General features: G+C 39.8%; 1 protein-coding gene across 3 annotated transcripts in view; it reads right to left on the bottom strand.

Moving 5' to 3' along the window:
* The window catches only part of RSU1 (Ras suppressor protein 1), a 269,357-nt gene that overhangs the window by 161,327 nt on the left and 83,301 nt on the right, over window positions 1–24,729 (bottom strand). For all 3 annotated transcript variants that reach the window (XM_023511371.1, XM_003786787.3, XM_023511370.1), the window contains one exon: window positions 6,466–6,598. In XM_023511371.1, the coding sequence (XP_023367139.1) occupies window positions 6,466–6,598 (133 nt within the window). The remainder of the gene's footprint in view (window positions 1–6,465; window positions 6,599–24,729) is intronic.

Genomic DNA, 24,729 nt, shown 5'->3' with positions numbered 1-24,729 from the left:
AAAAAAAAAAAAAAAAAAAAAAAGCTTCCGAGGCTGCAAACACTTCCCATACCAAATGAATTATGGAAATGCAAAAAAGGAAAATATACTAATCACTGGTGAAGTACACTGAGTAATACTGTTAACCAAGTTACAAGGCAGGAAAGAAAAAGTTCTCTAAAATGAAAAATATATTCTGTGACCTATCAAAAAACTTGGAAATGAAAGAAAACTGTTACATATTTTTCCTCAAATAGTCTATGTTCCTCCTGTCACCTTAAAGAGAGAGGTGTTTTTAAGCAGGATAATTAATAGCTCATGATCACATACATGAACAGGTGAAGCTGGACCCCACAGCTCTGTAGTTAGAGCACTGGTCCTGCAGACTAGGGGTGGTGAGTTCAAATCTGCCCTGGGCCTGAGTTAAACAGGTGAGAAATTAAGTCACAGATCAACAGTTGATCTTACAACCTGACTTACATTCACTCCTAGGGATAAACTTGTTCAACTCTTTTTCTAACAGTCTTACTAACTGGAGAAAGGCCTGCTAGGTAACTTTACCATATTTTTTTTTCCTGCAGTTTTTGGCCAGGGCTGGGTTTGAACCCACTACCTTGGGCATACGGGGCTAGCGCCCTCCTCCTCTGAACTACAGGCACCGCCTGGCAACTTTACCATTTACAGAGAACATCAAAGAGGAGACGGGATACAAGGTTATATGGGTTTCCTTTTTCTCTTCGATACTTTTTAGCAATATGGGTTGAATGCAACATAGTTTCATGCAAAATAGGTCCAGAGATGTCAAAAGTTTGAATCCTCGTTTATATGATGAAGAAAATGTGATAATACATTTAGTAGCTGTAAAGGGAACCATAATATACCATGTAGCAGCTACCGAGAAAATATAAATCAGCAGGGACAGAAAATAGAGTCAACTTTTAGGAATAAAACAATCTTTATGTCAAAAGCTTTAGGGGGAAAAAATGGCTTTTCATTTGCATGTCTACTCTACAGAACTAATGTTTGTGGCTTATTTTGAGCTATTTTCAGATACAGTAATGAAAAAGAAAAGTATACACTGTTTTGCATACCGATTGTCACTGTGGAAAATTTACTAACTGCTGGAAAGGTCTTGGAAGTTTAACCCTCTTCTCTGTCTTTCTGAAGATATTTATAAAACCATCTGCTAGTTTTGTTTGTCCATTTATATCTCACTGGAAAATAAATAAGTTTTCTAGAGTCTTCATCAGATGTGATTTCCTTCTGTAAAGGGCTGTCTTAAAGTGAATGGGCCTCCCTGTTAGGTGTGAAATGCTCTGGTCTTTGGTGAACCAGATACACAGGTGAAGTTATCTAAAGAATTTCTAGGTGGCTGACTCGACAGTCATCAGAGGCTATGGGAGCTCTTTAATAAAGCCCATTTATGTCCATTACAATCTGTAATAGGTTTGTTCACAGTACAGAAGGGAAAAAAAAACACATTAATTAGTCTTAACTCTACAAGTAAAACAACTTGAGGACGTTAACTGGCAGATGAAACAACTCATCCTTGCAAATCCAAGAGGATGACTGATGTTGCTAGATTTCTGGTGAAGAGAACGCCTCAGCATCTTTTCTCATTGTTGTTTATCATTTCCAAACATTGCTTAGTTAAAATGGTTACTATTAACCAACATGTATTAACAGTATGGCCAGTCTTCATTTAAGATTAAAAAACAAAACACAAAAAAACATGTGCCAGGAGGGCACCTTTCCTGAGGGAGATAAAGCACATCGGGGTGCACCTTTTGGGCTCTGCTGCGCTGGGAAGGAAGCTTTAGCATTACCAAGCTTTGCAAATTGCAGCCTTCGTGACAATGCCTGTTTGCCAAATGCCTCTTTTAACCCACATATTTTCAGCCTAACATTTGTCAAATCTCTTCTTTTGTTAACTTGTTGATGAGCGTTAACTTGTCAGCTGTTAAAATGGCTTGTGGAAGGCTATCCTCCTTCCTTGATGGAAATGTGCAAAGCGTGACTTACCCCCTTTCACAAAGAATCTCGTCAAGGGTCCTCACTTCCATTTGATTGCCTCTCCTGGGGGGGGAAAGGGGCTCTACCTTTTGGAAACCTAGGCAAGCGGTGACTATCCCATCAAATTCTGCTTCACAGAAACAAAGAAAGTCAAAGACGGAGACAGCCATCATGACACAGAGTTAAAAGGACAATGTGTAACTCAACAACAGTCTGAAAATGCCAAAGCGCTGTGTAGGATGTGATCTTCAACAACCCAACCAAGCAGATTATGTTACTTTAACAGAGGGAATAACTTATAACAGGCAATGTAATGACACCAGCCAGTATGTTCCCCTGGTGGAAAGTGCCATAGAGGAATGAAGGGCCGTCTCCACTTGAGAAATGATGAGGATGTGATTAATGCCCCCAAATGTATCAACTCCAGAGAGCAATCTCTGCGGATCCACACCCTACCCGCCACACCTACCCACACCACCTCCTGCTTAAGTGAGCAAGTCCACATCTTCATCCAGCTACGTCATCTCCAAGTTATTTTTGTTCTTCCTACACACTGAGTTCACTGTTTTCTTTCAAGCATCCATGTCTGCTCTTGAAGTCCATTAGAGCCTGTAAATCAGATAATTCATCTTCTCTGCGCTAGATTCAGAAGGCCTCAAGGATGTGCTTAAAACAGGCAGGTCACTGTGAAGGTCAACCACACATGTGAATGAAAACATCCCGGTAAGTTCTTCAGTTCTTTGCTGCTCTCGTCTAGGTAACAGGTTAATTGATTGGAAGGAAAGGAGGAGGTTTGCTGGTGCTTTAAGTGCCAAAACAAAATCATGCTTTTATGGTAGTTTAAAGATAGGTTAACACACACCACACAGACAAACATAAATGTATAAGGGTTATTTTTTTTTAATCGAATGGGATGTATGTGGCTTAACTAAAAAGAAACAAATAGGTGACAACTAGGAACTATAGGTTTTAGAATAGAGGATCTAAAACTAAGGCACTAAATATGAAATTTGCTTTTTAATAAAAATGACAGTATCATAAATAAATCGCCCTCTCTGAAGGCTGCCACATGTAAAACTTATTAAAAAAAATAGCCAAGTACCTGTTAATTAGGATTTTTTTTTCAGATAGTTAAGATATTAAAAATCCATTTATTGTGAAATGGCTGCTTAAAACAAAGAATAAAATGGGTTCTAATTACTTGAGGATATACCAATACATTATAGATGAATTCACATACAGGAAGGAGGACGCTGAATGTCAAAAATCAGTGTATCTTAATCTGATGAAACACAAAGGTGGCATTTTTGTACAGGCTTTTTATTCTTTTAAAGACTAAAAATGTGACTTATGCCTTGGCTAGTAATCTGTATTTTGGCTAGGATGTTTGATAAAGGAGTAATGCTAGCTAGGCACTGAGGGAGAATGAGAGAAGAACAGAAAAACTGAAATATACCAAATAATCAACACTCTTCTCTTCCCCAAGGAAGAGAGAAGGGGAGAAGAACTCATAATGGGTCCCTAACTTAAAGGGATCTATGTCAAGTGTGTCCTCTCTGCAGAGGCTCACGTAGACACCCCAAACAGAGCTACTGAGGTCCCAGCTAGTAACCCTAGAAAGAGAACAATGGCTCTTTTATAGTTAGTTACTCATGCCTTTTAATTTTGATTTAACTGGATAAAAGGTAATCCAGTGCTCCGCAAAGAAATCAAGCAGAAAAAGCAAACAAGCAGACAAATTGCCTAGATTTCTCCAAATCCTCCCCCCAAGGATGCTAATAATAGACACAGGAATATGGATATACATCTCAAATATGTTACTGATTGAAATATCGTGCCATGTGTTATTCCCCTTCAAATAACCTATCAATTAACTCAACTAAAGCAACAAACCTCTTGCTTATGCAGAATCCTACTCATGTTCAAATAAACAGAAATACTTAGAAATAGTGGATCATAGTGATTAAGTGCCTAATTATGACTCTGAGGCAATATAAAATCCATAAACTGACAGCTTAATCTTTTAAAATAAAAAATTAAAATTAGAAGTACTTTCATAATCAATGTATTTGAATGCTCTGTAAATTATAAATTTGTTGATAGTAAATTAAAAAAAAATGTTAACCAGAATACTAAATAGAATTTCCTTCCATTCTGGATGGCTAGGAGCTTGCTCATGTATTTTGCTGTCTGGTATCATAGACAGAATGATTTTTTACAAGATACCCCACAAACCAGGCTCTGAACAGTTTCCCATTTACTAAAAATTAATTAGAGCCCTACCCTACCTAAAACTCACAATGGCAATGATTAAGAACTTAAAAGAAACAGAGTAAACAATGATCTGCTAATTTGCAATTATATTTTCACACATTTTCAAAATTAACTAATTTCCAAGGGTGAGCTATATTCAAATTTTAAAAAAAACACGATGGGATCTGTGATAATTGTACATATCTATATGGCTTATGAAGTAATAACACACATCTTATACTTATTTTATCCTGAAGTCTTTTTTTTTTTTTTTTCCAGAGACAGAGTCTCACTTTGTTGCCCTGGGTAGAATACCATGGCATCACAGCTCACGGCAACTTCCAGCTCTTGGGCTTAGGCGATTCTCTTGCCTCAGCCTCCCAAGTAGCTGGAACTACAGGTATCCACCACAACGCCCAGCTATTTTTTTTTTTTTTTTTTTTTGGCCAGGGCTGGGTTTGAACCCACCACCCTCGGTATATGGGGCCAGCACCCGGCACCCTACTCACTCAACCACAGGTGCCACCCTTTTGTTTGTTTATTTGTTTGTTTTTTTGAGACAGAATCTCATTCTGTACCCCTGGGTAGAGTGCTATGGTGTTTTAGCTCACAGCAACCTCAAACTCTAGGGCTCAACTGATCCTCTTGTCTCAGCTTCCTGAGTAGCTGGGACTACAAGTGCCCGCCACAACACCCAACTAGTATTTCTATGTTTGGTAGACATGGGATCTCACTTTGCTCAGGGTGATCTCAAACTCCTGAGCTGAAGCAATCCACCTGCCATGGCCTCCCAGAGTTTACAGAATTACAGCAGTGAGACACCATGCCAGGCCTTGGAGTTAAGTCTTTTTTTTTTTTTGGCCAGGGCTGGGTTTGAACCCACCACCTCCAGTGTATGGAGCCAGTGCCCTACACTTTTGAGCCACAGGTGCTGCCCTTAAGTATTAAGATTTACATTGTATTGTCCAAAAAAGAAATCTTAGCCATGGGTTAAGCTGCTTTTGTATGAAATCTTAGCCATGGGTTAAGCTGCTTTTGTATGAAATCTTAGCCATGGGTTAAGCTGCTTTTGCAGATATGGTATCATTTGGCAATTTTGGTGTACTGAGTTTCCAGGCCATTGTTCACGGTTTATTTTCCCTGTGATTCCACCAGATGGAAATACAACCACAGCAAGCCCCAAACATCTGAGCACGGTGCTCAGGCAGGAACACTATGGAACCCCAACTGGCCACTTCTGGGTAGAACTTCTGTCCTTTCTGTCATTCTGGACACACTGGCCCAGCACAGATTCAGTGAAGACTATAGTAAGTTTTGGGCATTTTTTCTGATAATAAATGAATGAATGAATGAATGTGACTGTGACCTTCAATCATCCTCTCTACTTTTTCTCTAATAGTTTGGATGTAAAATACTTAAAAGTGGGTGGCAGACACAAAAACAAATTAAATCTGACTATGGATGTTTTCAAATCTTTTTAGTAGATGCTTAAAACTACACTGCGTTTTAGCTTCTGGAGTCAGTTAAGCATTGAGATAAATGACAGTTTGAGAGCTGAGAAAGCTTAGATAACACAGGGAAACAATGACAGGAGATACAAGAGCAGCAGATGGGGTGGTGGAATTCCTCCCACATCCAAAACACTGAGAAACAAAGGCAGGAATAGGTAGGTTTAGGGGTGCTCTCCCACAGGTGCTGTTAACCTGCCTGAGTACTTGGGGTATTCTGATGCTGTGACTTTAAGCCGCTGATTCCTCCTCCTCCACACTGCCTTACCTCTTAGAAAGATTATCATCTCACTGGAGAAAAAGCTTCTAAATAATAGAATGATGCTTTCCTAGTACTCTCTATTGATTTTATAAATAAACTGCTTAACAATTTTGTTCAGAATGCTTGTAATTCTTTGCATTCACAGAAGGAAAAGAAATATGTTCTGATCTGAATGCGTCTGGTAAATTTCCTTAGTGCCATGAATATTCAAACAATTTAATATCTCAAAAATTCTCTCAACAAAATTGGTTAAAAGTCTCTTGAAAATGTCAATTAAAAATTATCTACCAATAATAGAGGTGATTACCACATGTGGTTCTTAACAGAATATTTTTAGGTCTATGTGTTAAATGCCACCAAAAGGATGCCACATGATCAGTTTTTAAAAACAGGAGTCATTAAAATACCATCAAATCACAGTCTACTATTTTAGAAAAGCAATTTACTTACTACTTGTATGTCTCAGAACGGATGTATTCAAAAACATGGGACACACCAAGCTGGAACTGATCAGCAATCGGGGTAACCCAGGGATTGTTCTCTGCTTTGAATACTTGTTTCTGACCAGTTAAATCCAAGTTTCCTGAAAAGATGAAGGAAAAAAAAAAGTGAAGGTCATTGCATCCAACACAGAATGGGTCTAGAAGTCCTGCTTAGTTACCACAGCACAACCCTAAGTACCTTGTGGGTCATCAGATTTTTAAAAAATTTCTTTGCCCAAGTCATCACTGGTCCACAAGCAAGGTTAGTGACAGTACTCTGGCCCATGAAATTAAGAACAAAGGAAGGAAGAAAAAAGGATGGAGAGAAAAAGTAGATGTCAGGAAGTGAACCTGGAAGGATTTTTCTAGGTATTTGTTATGGAGGCTAAAAATGACTTGTTCAAGATTAAGAGAAGTAATAACATGAAATCCCCCTGAAATCCTATCCTGAGGATGTCGATGTGCACCACTGCTTGTCTTATTTGATCTAAGCCCAATCTGATCAACATCACTTTTTCTATCAACCACAGCAGAATATGCAGAAAGACAAGAATATTACCCAAGTAAAATTATTATTGTACTACTCAAGCAACACAAGCACATCTCAGCATCAGCACTAAATGAATCTCATTGACATGGTAATGATAGGGACTTACATTTGCTTAGCTCTAATCAGTTTACAAATTAACTTTTAAAATCATTTCCTTGGTGGGGACCACATGGTGGACAAGAAGTAGCCTGCACAAGCCACTCTCTAGAAGATGGAAAATTGCAGGTAGATGCCCACCTACAGACGGACCCTCTCCAGAGCACTGGAGATCATCAGAGAACCAACAGGAGATGCTCAAGAGTGAAGGATATGGGGACAGGCACTCCTACTTGCTAAATCTGGAAGGTACCTGGGGGTGACCCCTACACTTGGGGAAGGGATAAAGAAGAAAGCTCAGGGTCACACACTCCCACAGGGACGTTGTGACTTGAGCTGTGTGTGGGCGTCTCCCCACCACTGCAGGCCTCCATGCTTATCAGAGCACTGCTTAGAGACCGTATAAGGAAGCTGTATCAGAAGGTAGGCTCAGAAAGGATCTGCTGGCCTTGGGTTCCAGATTGCTGCAGCTGATGCTACTCTGAGCTCTCAGGTTCTAAACTCTTGGTCTATACAGGGATTGGTTTCACATGCCCATAACTGGACACCAAGAGCCTCCACCCCCGGCAGCTCCATGTACACAGAGTACCACTCTGTTGAGCACCATACTCCTGTGGACCCAGGCACTGAGCAGAGATCCACCTCACTGCGAACCTACAGACCCACACATGGTGCACTGGGCCATTCTTTCTGGTGTTGCGTGCTGGCCAGCAGGCCACAGCCCCATGACTCGGAGTGCTGAACAGAGGAACAAGCCTTCTAGCCCCACACACTGGCTGGTGTTACCAGCACCAGGTAACACAGCCTGTGGTCCAGTTCTCCACCATGGACCTGCTAACAACAACTTCCCTCCAATGGCATACTGCCATTACACCAAAACCTGAGTAAAGTGAATTTCTGCAGCCCTGAGACCTGTGGCCGCTGCTTAGCTAACCTCACCAAACAGCTACTGCTACCTGTGGAGAGACCTGGGCAATCTCTTGCAATTCCCACCTTGGTGGAGAGGGACTCATCCAGACCTCTGTCTGAGCTTCCAGCAGTGGCCTAGGGACCAATGTACCTTGTCACTGGCCAAAGTTCCATGACACACCTAGTCATCTGCCAAGGTCCTTTGATCCCAAATGAAGTTCTGTAATAGGCCCAGGCATGTGCCAAGGTCTTGCAATCTGCATAGGTGCTAGATAAGGTAATGCCACCAGCTTCTGGGTAGAGGGACTTGCTCCTTCCTGAGGGTTTGACAGAGGCCTGTGGACCAACTCACCACTTCAAACAAATATCTCCCAGCACCAACTCAGAATGTGAAAACTACACAAAATCAAGATGACACAGGAAAATATCTGTGTTACGGGGTCTCAATGCATAAATCCTTCTCCCAACAGGTCAAATTCTCCCAAATATGACACAAAAGCCACTAGGTAGGAACTTCTCATTCTCACTAAGTAGAAGAACCTCCAACCAAAGCTAACAGGTGTGCTGCAAACCTATCTGCCCTGAGCTGAGAAGAGGTTTCAAGTAAGAAGAAACCAGTGCGCGCACACATATACATGAAAACATGATAAATCAAGCTAGTTTAATACCCCCAAAGAATCACAATAGATCCATAGCAATAAATCCCAACCAAAAGGAAATTGTTGAAATATCAGAAATGGAAATCAGAATAGGGACAATAAATAAAATGAATGAAATCTAAGAGAAAGTTGGAAATCAACACAAAGAAACCAAAAAAACAAACAAAAAAAAATTCAAGATGTAAATGAAAAATTTGAAAAAGTCACTAAAGAGATATGTAACATAAAAAATATAAAAGAACAGAAAGAAGTAAGAGTCATTTAGAGAACGACAAAATACAACAGAAAGCTTCAATAACAGGCACAATGTAGCAGAGGAAATAATCTCAGAGCCTCAAGAAAACACTTTCAAACTAACCCAGTTAGTCAAAGGTAGAGAAAAAAGAATAACCAACCACTCAAAGAAATATGGAATGACATGAAGTAAGCCAATATATAAATTACAGGTATCCTGAAGGGCTAAAAAAAAAAAAAAAAAAAAAAGCGCAAAGCATGGAAAACCTCTTTGAGGGAATTATTGAGAAGAACTTCCCTGGTAACGCCAGGGATTCAAACATCCAAATACAAGATGGTCACTAAACAACAAGAAGATTCACAGCAAATATTATACTGCCAAGACACATAGTCACAACCCTAGCTGGAGTCAAAATACAGGAGAAAACTCTACAAGCCACAAGATGAAAGCAACAACTAAACTACAAAGGAAAACCCATTAAAGTAACCGTGGAGACCTTCCTTACAAGCCTGAAGAGATTGGGGCACCATTTTTAATTTTCCTAAACACCTGCCAGCCAGGAATTGTGTGTACTGAAAAATTAAGTTGCCTAAATGATGGTGAAACGAAGACTTTTCCAGACAAGCAAGTACTAAGGGAATCTGTGACGACTAGACCAGCCACATAGGAAATGCTCAAAAGTGCATTGTACGTGAAACAGCACAATAGATACCTACCAGTGTAAAGACATCCACAAGTTACAGCTCACAGCTCTAACAATAGCACAAGAGGGAAAACAATAACACATCATCAACATGATGAACAAGAAAAGCGGCCCACGTATCAATGCTAACACTCGACATAAACGGTCTGAATACCCCACTTAAAAGACACAGAGTGGCTGAATGGAAGAAAAAGCACAACCCCAGTATTTGATGTCTCCAGGAAACACATCTAAATCACAAGGACACACACACACACGCACAGATTCATGGTAAAAGGATGCAAAAAATATTTCAAGCAAATGGACACCATGAGCAAGCAGGTGTAGTCATTCTAGTATCAGATAAAATAGACTTTAAATCAAAAATGTTAAAAAAAAAAAAAAAAAACACCGCCAAATGGTCATTATGGAACAGTGAAGAGAGAAGTTAAACAAGAAGACATAACAATCCTAAATATATACATGACCTAACACCAGACTCCCAGTTTCATAAAGAAAATTCTTCCAGACTTAAGTGAAAAAGTGGAACCTTACCATCTTAATTCCTGCAGATTTCAATATTCCACCGACAGAACTGGACAGAATATCAAAGCAGAAAATGAAAAAAAAAAAAAACCAATTGCACTTAAACAGGACTCTAAAACAAATGGATCTAAGAGACAGTTAGACTATTCTATTCCAAACTACTGAATACGTATTCTTCTCATCAGTCCATGGAAAAGATTGGTCATACCTTAGACCACAAAACAAGTCTCAATAAATTAAAAAAATACTGAAATCATACCATGTATCTTAGCCCACAGTGGAATAAAATAAGACATCAATTTTAGGAGAAACACCCAAATCTACATAAACTCATGGAAATTAAAGGAACTGATTGCTGAATAATCATTGGGTAACTGATGAATTCAAGATAGAATCAAAATATTCACTGAACAGAGTGACACGGTAGATACAAGCTTTCAAACTCTATTGGATACAGAGAAAGCAGTCCAGTAAAGGGAATTTCAGAGCCTTTATCATCTACATCAAAGAGACTGAAAGACCACAAATTAACAACCTAATGTTACATCCCAAGGAAATAAAGAAGGAAAAACAAACCAAATACAAAGTCAATAGATAAAAGAAATAACAACGCTCAGAGTAGAATCAAATGAATTGTAAACCACAAACACATACAAAGAATCAATGAAACAAAAAGTTGGTTCTTTGAAAAGATAAACAAAATGGTAGACCGTCAGCCCGTTTAACCAGAAAACACAGAGAAAGGATTCATATAAGTTCAATCAGAAATGAAAAAGCAGACATTACAAGGGATACTGCAGAAACCCAAATGTTCTCTGTGTGTACTACAAAACCTTTACACAAATCAGAAAGCCTAGAGGAAATGGGCGAATTCCTGGAAATGAACAATCTCCTAAGCCTGAATCAGGAAGAAAAAGAAATCTTGAACAGATTAGTAATGAGCGGTGAGATTGATGCAGTAATAAAAAAATCTCCCAACCAAAAAAGTTCCCAGACAAAACAGGTTCAGAGGAGAGTTCTACTAGACCTACAAAGAACTGGTATTTATCCTACAGAAACTATTTCATAACATCGAGGAGAAAATCCTCCCAAACATATTCTATGAAGCCAGTGTCACCTTGATACCAAAGCCAGGAAAGGACATGACAAAAAAGAACAATTACCGACCAATATCACTTATAATAAACATAGATGCAAAAATCTTCAACAAAATACTAGCACACAAAATTCAACAGCACATCAAAAACATACTGTACGATGATCACAGGGGTTTCAGTGCAGGAAGCAAGGATGGGTTTAACATAGGCAAATCAAAACATATGATTCACCACGTAAACAGAGCATAAATTTCTTAACACATGCACAAAAAGCATTCGATAAAATCTAGCATCCTTTCATGACAAAAAGCCTCAACAAACAAGGTGCAGAAGGAACATACCTCACAATTATAAAAGGTGTATGTGACAAACCTGAACAGGAAAAAGCTGAAAACCTTCCCTCTAAGGACTGGAACAAGACAAAGGTGCCCACTGTCACCACTTCTGTTCAACACGGTATTGGAAGTCACAGCCAGATCAATCAGGCAAAAGAAAAAAATAAAGGCTCCCAAATTGGGAAAGCAGAGGTCAAATTAACTCTGCTGATGATATACATGATCTTGTATGTAGCAAGCCCTAAGAATTCTACCAGAAGACTCCTGAAACGGATAAGCGATTTCAGCAAAGTCTCAGGTAATAAAATCAATGTACAAAACACCAGTAGCATTTCTATTACTATATACCAATAATAGTTCAGTGGTGAGTCAAATCAAAGACTCAGTACCATTTATAGTAGCTGCAAACAAAATACTTAATAAACTAATGAACAAGGTGAAAGACTCCACCGGAGAACTACAAAAGCTGAGGAAAGAAACTGAAAATGTCACAAACAAATGGAAAAACATCCCCTGCTCAGGGATAGACAGACATGGCATTGTTAAGATGTCCATACTGCCCAAAGCGACTTATCGATTCAACACAATCTCCATCAAAATACTGGCATCCTATTTCACAGATTTAGAAAAAGTAATCCTAAACTTCACTTGGAACCAGATGAGCCAGAACATCAAAGCAATCTTAAGCAAAAAGAAAAAAATTTGGAGACCATCATATTACCTGACTTCAAATTATAGTACAAGGCCTTCATACCCAAAGTACAGACATGGACCAGTGGAACAGAATAGAGAACTCAGAAACAAAACCATCTACCTACGTCCAGCTGATCTTCAACAAAGCAGGCAACAACATATGCTAGAAAGAGGAAGCCCTATTCATAAAGGGTGAGGGGAAAAGTGAGATGGCCACGCACCAAAGAATGAAGTGGGATCCCTGAATCTTGCAAAAATTAACTGAAGGTGGAGACAAGACTTAAGTGTGAGCCATGAAGCCATGAATACAACAGAAGAGGTACAAAAAGCTCTTCTAGACATCAGCCTGGGCAAAGAATTCATGGCTAAGACTCCAAATGCAAATGCAACAACAACAAAAATAAATGTACGGGACTTAATTAGATTAAAAGCTTCACACTACAAAGGGAATGAGCGATAACGCGAACAACCTACAGGATGGGAGAATATAGTCGCAAACTCTATGTATATCCAACAAAGGACTCATATCCACAATATACAAAGAAATCAAACAAATGAGCAAGAAAAACAAACCCCATCAAAAAGTGGGCAAAAGACATGAACAGAAGTCTTTTGAAAGAAGACAGACAAATGGTTAACAATCATGAAAAAATACTCAACATCATTAACCATCAGGGAAATGCAAATTAAAACTACAATGACATACAACCTTATCCTTATCAGAATGGCCATTCTTAAAAGTCAAAAACACTAATGTTGGCATGGATGCAGACAGAAATGCTTATACACTCTTGGTGCAACCAAAAATTAGTACAACCCCTATGGAAAACAGTATGGAGGTTTCTCAAAGGAAAATATGTAGACCTATTATTCAATCCAGCAATCCCACTTGCTGGGTATCTACCCAGAGGAAAAGTAGTAATTGTATAAAAAAACCCCACCTACACTTGGATGTTTGTCATGGTGTAATTCTCAACTGCAAGGATACAAAATCAGCCTAAGTGCCTATTAATTTAGGAGTGGATAAAGAAAAACATAGATATATACATCCACACACATACTATGGAGTACTACTCAGCCATAAAAAAGAATGAAATACTGTCATTTGCAGCAACTTGCATGGAACTGGAGACCATAATCCTAGGTAAAGTATCTCAGGAATGGAAAACAAAACACCATGTTCTCATTACTAACTGAGAGCTAAGAGATGGGTATGAATAGGCATAAAGTGGTACTGAGGACACGAGAAATCAAGGAAGAGGGGAGAGCGCGAGAGGGGCTGATGGGTTAAAAACTTACCTCTGGGATACTGGGAAACTGTTCTGTGACAGGCACACCAAGAGACCTGACTTAAGTATTAGACAAGGCACCCGTGTAACAAAATTAGAATTTTAGTAAGACCAAACAAAGAAGAAAATCATTTCCTCATTTAATTCTCCAGCATTCTCTAAGGTCAGTTATGCCCATTACTAAATAAGTGAAGAAATGGAAACTCAGGAAAATTAACCAATATCTCCAAAAAAAACATCAGCATGGGGAATTGAACCTGACCCCAGATCTTCAGTGTCTGGTGAAGCTACCAGGTTACATGTCAAGGCTGATCAATCAGGATGAGCTACAGAAAGCAGCAAGCATCCCCTCATCTGGATAACGTCGGTTACTGATCAGTTCAATCTAATTTTTTCTTTTTTGTTTATTTAAAAATGGAAAACCCAATGTGGGAAAGAGCCTCGTAGAACGTGCTCCCCCATGAAGGCAGGAGGCAGGGAAAGAGCAGTGCTATCCGTGAGGCCTTTCCCCAAAATGCCTACCAAGGAAGACCCTTTTCAGACTTCTGGTCCACAGTCCAGAGCTGTTCAAACATAGACACCCGACAATTAGTCTTCCTAAGGAACAACCAAAATAAAGGAAGATGTTTTCCCTGTTCTGAGGTTCTACTGTCTATTTTTTTCATAATTCAGAACAATGAAAACATATTCTGGGACGAAAATATGCCACTAAGTCAATCATTTCCTACCTGATCTGAGCACTGGAAAGGAATGATAAATGAGAATTTTACGAGGAGGATGAGGTAGTATTTCTTCTTAAAACAAAAGAACAGGCACTTTGAATCTTACCTCTTTTTATTATATGGACTTAGTCTAAAAAAAAACCATGGAAAAAGAAAAATCATTATAATTTTACAAGATTTTAAAAAGAAAACATATTACTATTAGGATGGAGTAATTCATCGTGATCTTTCCAAAGCTACTAAGAATTTTTTGGCCTTAAGTACAAAAATAAGCAGATCCATTTCTCTCCAAGATTATCAATATTGTCAATTTCCTTATTCTAATGATTAAACATTATTAGTCAGATATCCAGTCACTCGGGAAATTAATGAGCTTGATTCTGTCAACCATGAATCAGAAAGCTGCCTGGGGCAAATGGAAACCCAAAGGCGATACCTACCCTGCTCAGATGAATGTCTTTCTTGGGCTTAATGTTGTTGGCAAGGGGCTGCCCTTGATCAACTTTTGTTTTTAACTTTACTTGGGAAGGGGGTTTTCAAATTTCCAAGAATGAAAGTGATTTCCTGTTTACATTTCTCTATAATTCTTACTTCCTCTTAGTATTTAGTTTGCTGTATTCCACACGTCCTCTCTTCCATATCGTGCTCTTATTTCTTTTACTCCAATGTCCTTGTTTTCTGAATATGCGTATCGGACACATTTGTGGAGAGAAGTCATCCATTTAAAACCAAGTCTGCCTTTCTGAAGTGTCCAGTTTTACATCCAGCATGGTACGCTGCCCACTGTTCTCAGAAGGACGGCCACTGAGGGGAAGGGGTTACATGCCAGGCAACGGTGACCACGGGACACAGCAATTTACCTGTAAGCTGGGCGATAGGTGCTGGAGGTGAACAAGCCTTGCTTAAAACATTCATCGAAGAAACCACCTATGTGTACATATTATCTTCCTGCCACTAAGCCCTGCCCACTGACATCAGCAGAAAACATTGATAGGAGGCTGAGGCAGGTGGATTGCTTGAGCTCAGGAGTTTGAGATCAGCTTGAGCAGGAGCAAGACCCCACCTCTACTAAAAATAGAAAAACTAGCCAAAAGTTGTGGTGGGCGCCTCTAAGCAAAGGGGAGCTAGCTCCCTGCTAGCAGCAATTCTGTCCTAAATATCTTTCCTCCTTGTCCCTCTGAATTCGTTATCCTACTGAGAAATACAGTCTAAATTTCTAGTGGGTAGGATTTTATTCTGTTGAAGCACCACTCAAGACATGTTATCGGGAATTAACTCAACTGGACCACTGTCATCTTCACATCTGGTTAAGGTGAGGATCACAGAAATAGGACTTTTCTCCTTTAGGGAGAAGAACTGGAAGAAGAGGGCGCTAGCTATCTTTGGAGCACAGAGCATTCCTCACTATGCTGTATCTTCAGGGCCCTCGGTCAGCATGAGAGCAACATGGACCAGAGAAAGGGTTTGAGAAGCCTCAACTGTTCCAAATTTGCCCTGCTATGATTTACACAGGACTGTGAGGGGGAAAGACTGTCTTCGTCCTCCAGGCTGCACCCTGAGTTTTCTTCAAGCAACTTCCAAGGCCTGCCCCAATATTCAAAAACACAGGTATGGTGTGAGCACAGCTGGCTCTAAGGGACCGTCTTTGAACTTGAGATAAAGGTGCTATTTCTGTGGGAGGAAGAGTCTGCTTGCTACTACTGACAACCTACAAATCCACCCTGGCATGTACACAGCCTCTTGTTAACTTATTCACAGCTTCTTACTAAGCTGGCAGTCTTTTTAGCTGTAATCCTCTGAAAATAACGCACTGACGTTCTATGCTCTTCCCCGATTGCCACTCATGGAAGATGGACCTAGGGGAATAATGCCAGGAAAGGTCAGCCGTGTTCTCTGGGCCCTTTTGTCTGAAGCCTCTAACCCCCTAGAGATCTGTCAATCCCAAGTGATGTCTCCATTTAGGTGCTGTCAGTGGAGACGGAAGAGGCATCGGGGATTGCTAATGACGTCTGCTAACTGGAGCACATAGGAGACGCTGGGACAGAGCTAGACATACTCCCTCCGGGGGAAAAGGAGCCTTACCCTGATGTCTGAAAGTCAGGGTAAACAGGAAGGACCCTGAGCTACTCAGGAATGTCTGCGCTCACATGACTTTCAATCCATCTGCACATCTTGGGGGCGGGGGCTGGGGTACCCTCCCCCACCCCCATTTATTCATTTTAGTATCACGCAATGCCACTAAATCAGATTCACAGGCGCTTCCTTTGGTAGGATGGTGAGCCTACCAAAAAAGAGTTTATGGTGTGGGGCAAGCAACAAAACAGCCCGTTGCCTGGTGGTGTTCTTTGTTTTTAACAAAGAGCTACAGAAAGCATGTTAAATGTCCCTGGCAGACCTTCCAGGAGGAACTATCACAGGAGACAGAGATGGAAAACGCGTGAGCCAGACGGAGCATGTCTGCTCAGAGTTCTAACCGGGGCTTGGTGCGCTAAGACGCACTCATTTTGTTTCTCCAACTGGATGTCACCGGTGGATAACACAATACCTGCTTCTGTGGAGCTGTGATCCTCCCAGCAAGTGATTTGTCTCTGGGTGCTCTCTCCACACTCAGCTGCCAGCCGGGAAAGCAGCGATTTCAGAAGAGGGTTAATATAATTAGACTAAAGCTGGCCATTATACAGTGTGAAAAGATGACACCCGTCTCATCTTGGCCTAGCAACAAGTTCCCATCGCCACAGCAGAGTGCGTCTGTCAGCTGTCGGAGGTGGGTTCCCTTTGAAGTAATAACATGCAGGGAGCATCTCACCCCACTGTCAGTCAGCCTGCAATCACCCTGCCGCTGCACGCTTCATCGCACCGAGTTAGGGGCCCTCACCCATCCCCTTTATTAGAAGGCTGAGTGGTACTCCGGTGGTGTTCTAACAAGGATCAGGCAGCAGGATTAAGCACTGTGACAAAGAGGATCTAATAAGCTAGAAAGGGGTGCATCTACAGACACGCTGGCTGGCTCCCAGACACAGCCTCACTCTGCACACTCCTCCGGCTCAGGCCACTAGGGAAGCCAGGCAGCACCGTGATTAGCGGTGACCCTCTGACCGATGCTGCTATGAAGATCATATATCACTCAGAGGCTTATTCTGCAATTGCAAATTGGATTTTCCATTTTATTACCTGCAAAAGGACCACATATGCTCCTTTCCAAAGCCTCCGGTACAGCAAGCTCTGCCGTGCGACTGTAATTGAGTAAACACTACATCATGCAAAACGATCATTCTTGTTGCTAGTATAAACGTGATTGAATGCAACAGGAAACTGCAGCCCATTAATAAGCATGCTCATTTACACTTATGGAAATTGGCTGTTTCCATAATCACACTGTAAGAATTCTTCCCGAGTATTCCGAGTCCTGAAACATGTGGCCCGGGCTATCATTTATCACATCGTCAGCAATTGAGGCGATCTGGGCGAATTTTTCACGTCCTCAAAGCAGCCTTCCCTTCCTTCTTAATTTTAAAATAATACCAGAGAGAGGTTTTTAAATTAATGTGCTCTAAAAGCCAGGCTCGCTCATAAATATCTAAGACCATGGTCTAACAAGGTAAAACTAAAATAACCACGGCCGATCGGGTTAGTCTGTCGTTAGTCTACCACATTTGCCCAAACCCAAGTAATTGATTTGCTCATGAAGAGATAGAGATGGGACATTAGGACAGCTGAAAGATCACCTCTGCTTTGCACTGAATCCCCACAAGGAAAGTGACCATGAATGGCTCCAATACAAAATAAAAGCTATGTTTAGGGCTGCTCCATATAGAAATAGATATTCTACACACAAGTCTCACAATTCTTATTACAACGTGCTAGGCTACTCATTATAGAAGTGTGTGATTATAGATAAATGGCTGACTTTGGAATGTTCCTTTCATATTTCTTTAGTAACATATTTTACTGGAGGGAAAATGATCCTAGGCCTATAAAGTGATGCTTATACTGTAATAGCAAATGTTTGCAATAAGTAAACACAGGAAACAACCGAAATGTTTATTACCAAGTGTTAAACAGAACATTAAGTCTACAGCTTTACTATGAAATGCTTTAGTTACCAAAATAGATTTTGTTGAAGTCTCTTGACCTGGCAAGAAGTCTACCCTCACTTAAAATCAAATTAAGAATATACTGAGTTTGTTATCTTATGATTTTTGGAAAAATACAGAAGGAAGAAATTCTATACATGTGTATGAATACATTTTTAATGTGAAAAAGAAAAGAAGGGATAATATCAAATTGTTAAGTTTGGCATTCCCAAAGAAGGGAAATTAGGTGGGGCAGGATTTGAACTGGTAGAACAAAGGGTAAAATATTAATTTTCTCTTTTGAGGATTTCGTTTTGCTCCAAGTATGTATTATTTTCATTATGAAAAAGATTAAAGTACACTGAAAGCGGGAATTGTCAGAAACAAATTCAAAATACCTGGTGCATACTAATTGGTACAAAGGGACAATAATGTAATTTAAAACAGCACCGTTCTATGGCAGTGACGACCAGGCTGGTGGCCTATTCTCTCTCTATCTGCTTTACAGATGCCGGCCCACAGAGCCCTAAACGGGTTGCGAATCTAGGTCTGAAGTTCATTCTCTTCCTGTGCATCATCAAGGCAACATAAGCGGAGCTGTCTCATGACAGCTCTCAAATTTATCCTGCGGGGAACGCAAGGCCACACTGTCATTCTGGCAGCCGTCAGCTTGGCCTTTCCCGTAACACATTTTTAAAACAGGCATTTTGCTCGTTTAATTCACGCGATGCATTGCTACTATATGGTACCTACTTTAAAAAAAAAAAAAAAAACAACTGTTACTCTTCTGATCTAGTCAAGGAAAGAATACAATTTAAACAAAAAAGATTAGAAGAAAAACCCACCTTGCCAAGTAGCTACAACAAAAGGATCACGTGATTTATGTGTGTGCTGGTGTAAGGAGGCCCAGAAATCCTTATAACAATGAAGAAAAATTGCATTTTACATTGTTTCCATCTTATGCTCCCCCCGGTTCTTTGATATCTGTGGTTCAGAGTAACATGGCATAGGAGGGGCTCGGTCACTTATGATTAACCAGGGACAGAGTGGTGAGTTTAACACACCCTTAACACACACCACCCAGGAGGCCTTACCTTGCAAGGTGATATGGCCATAAATAAACAACACATGTTTTAAACCTGACATTCATTCAGGACTTGCCCATCATTCTTCTACCTGTGGGAGGCAACCTTGTTTCTGCTTGCCTCTCACATGCACAGGGAGTAACGACGTGGTGACTGAGAGACTCTGGGCAAATCTTTGTGCTCTGCTGAGCTTCAGCATCTGACAAGTGAGGGTCACATTATTAATAGATACGATTGAGGCTAGGAGCCAAGATGCATAGACAAAATGGTTCTATAAACTGCAAAGCAGTTTGGAAATTTAAAATATTATTTTCATTATTCTTGTAAGTGAAAACTGCGAACACCTCAAAACAATCTGCCTAAAATGGGAGCATCTTTGAGGAATTCTTAAATTCCTGAAATTGAATGCAAAATTTGCAAGGTAGTGCTCTTCTGAGGTAAGAGTCCCTGTTCATGAGATTCTCAAAGGCCTGTGATCAAAAGGAGAGTTGGGATAAAACTGAAGAACACAGACTTCATTTCCTAGAACTGTAGTCTCTAACACCTGTTCCATAAACTGGTGCCCTCCTCGGCCTATTAGGAACCAGGCCACACAGCAGGAGGTGAGTGGCAGGCACTAAGCTTCATCTGTATTTACAGCCACTCCTCATCAATCCCACCACTGCTTGAGCTGCACTTCCTGTCAGATTAGCAGCAGTGTTAGATTCTCATTGTGAAGCCTATTGTATACTGAGCATGTGAAGGATCTGGGTTGTGGGACCTTATGAGAGTCTAATGCCTGATGGTCTACAGTGAAGACGTAATCTGCTGAAACCATCCCCCACCCCCATCACCAGTTCATGGAAAAATTGTCTTCCGTGAAATTCGTACCCAGTGCCAAAAAGCCACTGTCCCTGAGGACTGAACAAGTTCTAAGCAGTAAGCAGTCTGCTGCACAAGCTGGGTAGGTTCCTTGGTGGGTGGGTGCGGGGTGGATCCTGGGCCATTCCTTTTCCTCCTTCACTTTAAGTTCTCTGGCTCATGGGGGCTGATTTGGGGACACCCTTCCAAGGTAATAGGAATCTGGAAATCTTAGCACCAAGGGCGTCTCAAGTACCCAGAAGATTTCAGGCAGAAGTCACTGGTTAATGCAGCACACACTAAAATAAATGTATGTTCACCTGATAAGTTTTAGTATCCTTACTTTTCATAGAATTGATAGTTATCATGAACCAACCTTCACCATGGCTGTTTAAGTTAAACATATAACTATAGGATTGCCTCTTTAATGATGAAACATTTTTTAATGTTCTATCTCAAACTACCCTTTCAACAATTCACGTCTACAAGAGGGATGCTAACCAACAAATGCCAATATTGTAACCTAATTGTTTGTAACTTCACATTAATCAGAAATTAAAAAAAAAAGATTCAATATTAATAATAGTGTCCCTTAATTGATTTTTGGTACTACATACAGAAATGGTAGAATCTATAACACAACTTAGGTTAGAACCTGAGTACAGAACCTCTGTAAGTTGACCACCCACGGGACTGTAACAGACTGGTCAACATACAGGGTGGTCAACATAAGGAACTGGGTCTACTGTACTGATATGCACATGTGGTACAGTCTGGTCTATGAAAACTAGGTCACCTGGCTCGGCGCCTATAGCTCAACCGGCTAAGGCGCCAGCCACATACACCTAAGGTGGCGGGTTCGAATCCCCAGCCCGGACCCGCCAAACAACAATGACGGCTGCAACCAAAAAATAGCCGGGCGTTGTGGCGGGCGCCTGTGGTCCTAGCTACTTGGGAGGCGGAGGCAAGAGACTCGCTTGAGCCCAGGAGTTGGAGGTTGCTGTGAGCTGTAATGCCACGGCACTCTACCCAGGGGGACAGCTTGAGGCTCTGTCTCAAAAAAAAAAAAAAAACTAGGTCACCTGAAGAAGGTGGTCAGTGTATTGAGGTGGTCAACTATGGAGGTTCTACTTATACAGGGTGTTCAAAAAGGCAGCCTACAATCTAAAACAGTCAACCATACACAACTACACACGAAGTTTATGCACACCCTGTCTTGGTTTCTCTCTTCCTAGAAGGCCCTCTAGTCTAATCCCCAAGCCCAGGATACATGGGCTCACCCCTACTCAGATTGCCCAGCTATTTTTATTCCAGAGCACACCTTTGGAAGAGCGGTAACACCCTACTAAAAAAAAAAAACCTACTAGTGTCTGCGTCAGGTGAGGGACATATGGTACTGGAAGAATAAACTTTAGAAATTATTAACCTTAACATCTACAGTTAAGAGAGAAGATCTAAGATGGTGTCTACTATTTAGGGTTGTGGGTATAGAAATGTGTGCCAATACAATGACTAGAAAAACCTCAAGTTTTTAAGACCAAGCTGTGTGTCCTACTCATTTGTAATTCATAAATATCCTCCTATCAAACTGACACACATCTGAAAGGACTATAATTCCCAGAGTTGGCCAGGGTTCGAGGAACAGACACTTTCTGTACATTGATGGTTAGAATCCAAGTTGGGACTTTTTTTTTCTGAAAAGCAATTAGGCAATGTATATTAAGAGCTATAAAAATGTTCATGCTATTTGACCCAGTAATTCCCCCCTAGTAATAAATTTATGCTGAGGAAATAATCATAGATATTTACAATGATTTATGAATGCAAATTTTCAATTCAGTGTTGCGTATATCCTCCTGAACAACTGGAAACCACCCAGACATCTAAGGGGTTGCTTAACCAATCATCAAACACTCATAGGATGGTATAATACATAGCCATATGATTAAAAATGTTTTTGAATAAAATTTAATGACACAGAGCAGTGGTTCTCAACCTTCCTAATGCCGTGATGTATTTTCGTTGTTACAAAGGGGTCATGACCCACAGGGTAAGACCCACTGACATAGAGTAATGGTCATGACATGATACTGAAGGTTGAAAAGTAGGCTCTAGAATTCCTACAGCACGTTTTGAAAAAGCACACGCATATACATAAATGTGAGGAAAAGACTGGAAGAAATACAGGAACACAGAAAAGACTAGAAAGAAATACCCTCCAAATGCTAACAGCAGTTATTTTTAGACTTTGGGATTATAAATGTTACCTTTTTCATGTGTTCCAAGTTTACTAATGCAGGGTTTCTCAAACAAAAGGACGCAATCAGAATTTTCTAGAAGGATAACTACAAAAACCTCCACAGCTTTTGATTTCATACTTTTGGGTAAAGCCTGAGCATTTGCCTTTCTAACAAATTCTTAGGGGATAGTTTGTTTCTGGTTTAAGAATCACACTTCGAAAAGTCACTATTCTTTTGCAAGCATAAAATAAATTGCTTAAATAATTAAAACATAAATATTATTTAAAATGTTTAAGAAAAACACTACTGATTATTGTATATTGATTACGTATCTTACAATTTTATTGAATTTATTACTTCTAACAGTTTTTTAGTGGAGTCTTTAGTGCTTTCTATATATAAGATTATAACATTTGAAAAAAGAGGGACAATTTGACTTCTTACTTTCTAACATGGATGCCTTTTTTTTCTTTTTCTTGTCTCTCTGTCCTAGGTAGGCCTTCCAGTACCATGTTGAATAAATGTGACAGTCGGCATCCGCGTCACCTCTCAGATCTCAGAGGAAGAGCTTTCAGTAGGGTGCTAACTGTGGGTTTGTCACATGGTCTCTACTGTGTTGAGGTACATACCTCCCATACCTAATTTGTTCAAAGTTTTCGTCATGAAAGAAAGCTGAATTTTGTCAACTTTTTTCTGTGTCTACTGAATGGTCATATGGTTTTGTCTTTATTTTTGTTGACATGCTATGTTAACACTTACTGACTTCTGTGTGTTGAACTATCTTTGCATTGCTGGGATGAATCCCACCTGATCACAGTGGATGATCTTTTTAACATGTAGTTAGATTTGGTTTGCTAGTATCTTGTTAAGAATTTCTACATCTGTTGATCAGGGTTATGGGCCTTCAGTTTTCTTTTATATGTCTTTTTTTAGAATCAGGGTAATTCTGTCCTTATAAAATTCCCTCCTTGTCAGTTTTCTGAAACTGGCATTAATTCTTTAAATGTTTGGCAGAACTCAGCTGTGAAGCCATTGGGTCCTGGTCTCTCCTTTGATGAAAGACTTTATTTCATTGATTCAATTTTTTCATTAATTATTCACCTGTTCAGATATTCTATTTTATCATAACTTAATCTTGGTAAGTTTTATATATTCAGGAATTTATCCAACTCTTCTGTTATCAGAGCAGTTCATAATAATGTGATTCCTTCTATTTCTGTGGTATCAGTTGCAATGTCTCCTTCTTCATCTCTTGATTTTATTTGCACCTTCTTTTTTATAGTCTGGTTAATGATTTTTTTTTAATCTTTTAAAAAAACAAGCTCTTCATTTTGTTGATCTTTTGAGGGTTTTTTTTAGGCTCTACTTGTTTTATTTCTGCTCTAAGCTTTACTGTATCCTTCCTTCTACCAATTTTAGGTTTACTTTGTTCTTGTTTTCTAGTTCCTTGAGGAGCATCACTAGATTGTTAGAAATCTTTCTTCTTTTTTGTAGTCATTTATTGCTATAAACTTCTCTCTTAAAACTTTGCTTGCTGTATCTGACAGGTTTTGGCATGGTGTTTTTCCATTCTTGTTTCTCTCAAAGATATTTTTAATATTCTTTTTATTTCTTCACCAACAGATTTGTTATTCAAGACCATGTTGTTCAATGTTCATGTATCTGAAAAATTCCCAAAGTTGTTCTTACTGACTTCTAGTATTATACCATTATGGTCAAAAAAAATACCTGACATAATCGCTTAAATTTATTAAGACTTGTTTTGTGGGGCAACATGTGATCAATCCAGGAGAATGTTCTATATGTACTTGAGAACAGTGTATACTCTGCAGCAGGTAGGTGTGACATTTTAAAAATATTTGTTAGATCCATTTGGTCTATGATACAGTTTTAGACCAAGCTTCTTTGTTGATTTTTTTTTGGTGGGGGGTATCTAGATAATCTGTCCATTGTTGACAGTGGAGTGAAGCCCACTACTATTATTTAATTGTAGTTTATCTCTCTCTTTATGTCTAATAGTATTCGCTTTATATATGTGTGTACTCTGGTGTTGGGTGGATGTATATTTGTAATTGTTTTATTCTCTTGTTGAATTGATCTTTTTATCATTATATAATGATCTTTTTGCCTCTGCAGTTTTGTCTTAAAATCGGTTTTACCTGAAATAGCGATGGCTTCTTC

Source organism: Otolemur garnettii, unplaced genomic scaffold (genome assembly GCF_000181295.1).
Source record: "Otolemur garnettii isolate 467f Iridium unplaced genomic scaffold, OtoGar3 scaffold00019, whole genome shotgun sequence".
NCBI lineage: Eukaryota > Metazoa > Chordata > Mammalia > Primates > Galagidae > Otolemur > Otolemur garnettii.
This window is presented reverse-complemented; position numbering and strand designations above follow the sequence as displayed.